General features: G+C 42.0%; 1 protein-coding gene across 1 annotated transcript in view; it reads right to left on the bottom strand.

The window, feature by feature from the left end:
* Positions 1 to 1,890, bottom strand: part of LOC106883552 (uncharacterized) — a 14,744-nt gene that overhangs the window by 10,243 nt on the left and 2,611 nt on the right. Inside the window, exon 2 of the mRNA XM_014934600.2 lies at positions 1,400 to 1,551. Coding sequence (XP_014790086.2) covers positions 1,400 to 1,551 — 152 coding nt within the window. The remainder of the gene's footprint in view (positions 1 to 1,399; positions 1,552 to 1,890) is intronic.

Below are 1,890 nucleotides of genomic sequence, written 5' to 3'. Positions count from 1 at the left end.
TATATATATATATATATATATATATCTTTTATCTCGGTTGTCAAATGGTGGTGTGTTACAGATATACACATATACGGCGGGCTTCTTTCAATTTCCGTCAGCCAAATCCACTGACAAAGCTTTGGTTAGCCTGAGGCTAAACGGCTAAATTTTAAAAAATCTCTTGCCCAGTGTGACACAGAACTTTGGACAAGAGTCTGAACCTGGTAGCTCGTGGTTGAGAACCAAACTCCTTACCACACAGCCACGCCAGCACCTATATGTGTGTGTGTGTGTGTATACAAAAGTTAAGGAATGGAATAGATAAGATCCGAGCTACATGTGTTTCATAGCGAGCCAGACCTTGGGAGTAGTAAATATCCAAGCAAGGTGTTGACCGTAGGCTACACTTCAGGCCAAGGATATCTTGATTAAAGGATCGAATTGTCTGTGTGTCGATATGTACTTCTTTGCGACAATGTAAACTTTTATTCAATCAGAAGACCCTGGCCTGAAGAGTAACCTGTGTTATACACCTCGCTTGGATATTTACTACTTCTGAGGTTCCGCTTGCTATGAGACATATGTAGCCTAGATCTTGGCTACTCTTGGTGAGCAGGCCAACATACCCCTACTCTTGGATTTTATTCGCATGCTTGGCAACCCTGTCTCCAAAACATGTACCGAGAGTGATAAAAATCAAACATCATGGTGCTTGGAGTGATCACTAGTGATGGCGACGTTATGCCTTCATTCAACTTCCCACATGGCCTCAGACTCAACACAGAGGCCTACATCAAGTGCCTGGAGGAGGTAGTGCTGCCCTGGGTTAAGAGGGTGGCTGTTGCAGGACCCTATGTCTGACAACAGGACTCTGCACCATGCCACACAAACAGGAGAACTTAGTCATGGCTGTCAGACAATTTCTGTGACCACATCACCCCTAACATCTGACCACCTAACTCTCCAGACTGCAACCCCCTTGATTATTATGTGTGGGGCGCAGTTGAGCGAGAGACCAGCAAAACTTCTTGTAGCACCAAAGATGAAATAAAGGCAAGGATTATGACAGCATTCGCTAATTTAAACAAGGAAACCGTCCAGAAGACCCGAAGTCGTCTGGAGGTTGTGGTTGAAGCCAATGGCGATTTTACTGAATAAATTTACTCTTTAGCATTTCAAGATATTTTTATGCAATTTTGGTAAATATATCTGTTAAAACGAGAAGTCATTGTTATTTTCATTTCTGCGTAATTTAGACAACAATTTATTCACCGCACCCTGTATATGCTTATAAGCATGCATATGTTTATTTGTTGTTTGATGTGGTACAATCCAAACTACTTTTTACTAAATATCGATGTGTCTCTATATGCAGGTAGGTGTGGTGGTGGGGTGAGACAGTGACTGACAATTTTACCTGGAAACATGGGTATGATACCCCGTTTTCTTCTGATTTGCACGATCCTGTCAACGGTGTCGTTCGTCCTGCGATGACATTCGGACACCATTTTGTCCAACACAGCTTCCTCGACGTAAAATGGTTTTCTCATCACTGTGTGAGGGAGATCACTGCAAAGATTATACATTCGAGTTTAAGTCAAAAATTACACGCTTTCTGGTTCCTGTCATTTATTAAAACATAAACAGGAGTTGGACAGTTATCTTTTAGATCTTACTTGTTTCACTTATTTGACTGTGGCCATGCTGGGGCACCACTTTGAAGGGTTTTAGTCAAACAAATCGACCCTCGGACTTAATTTTTTTTTAGCCTCGTACTTATTCTATCGATCGCTTTTGCCGAACTACAAAGTTACAGTGACGTAAACACACCAACACAAGTTGTCAAGCGGTGGGGGTTGGAGTGGGGACAAAGACACAAAGACACACATCCATAGCTATATATATATA

Source organism: Octopus bimaculoides, chromosome 26 (assembly GCF_001194135.2).
Source record: "Octopus bimaculoides isolate UCB-OBI-ISO-001 chromosome 26, ASM119413v2, whole genome shotgun sequence".
In the NCBI taxonomy this organism is placed as follows: domain Eukaryota; kingdom Metazoa; phylum Mollusca; class Cephalopoda; order Octopoda; family Octopodidae; genus Octopus; species Octopus bimaculoides.
The sequence above is the reverse complement of the archived record's forward strand: the minus strand, read 5'-3'. Positions and strand labels throughout refer to the sequence as shown.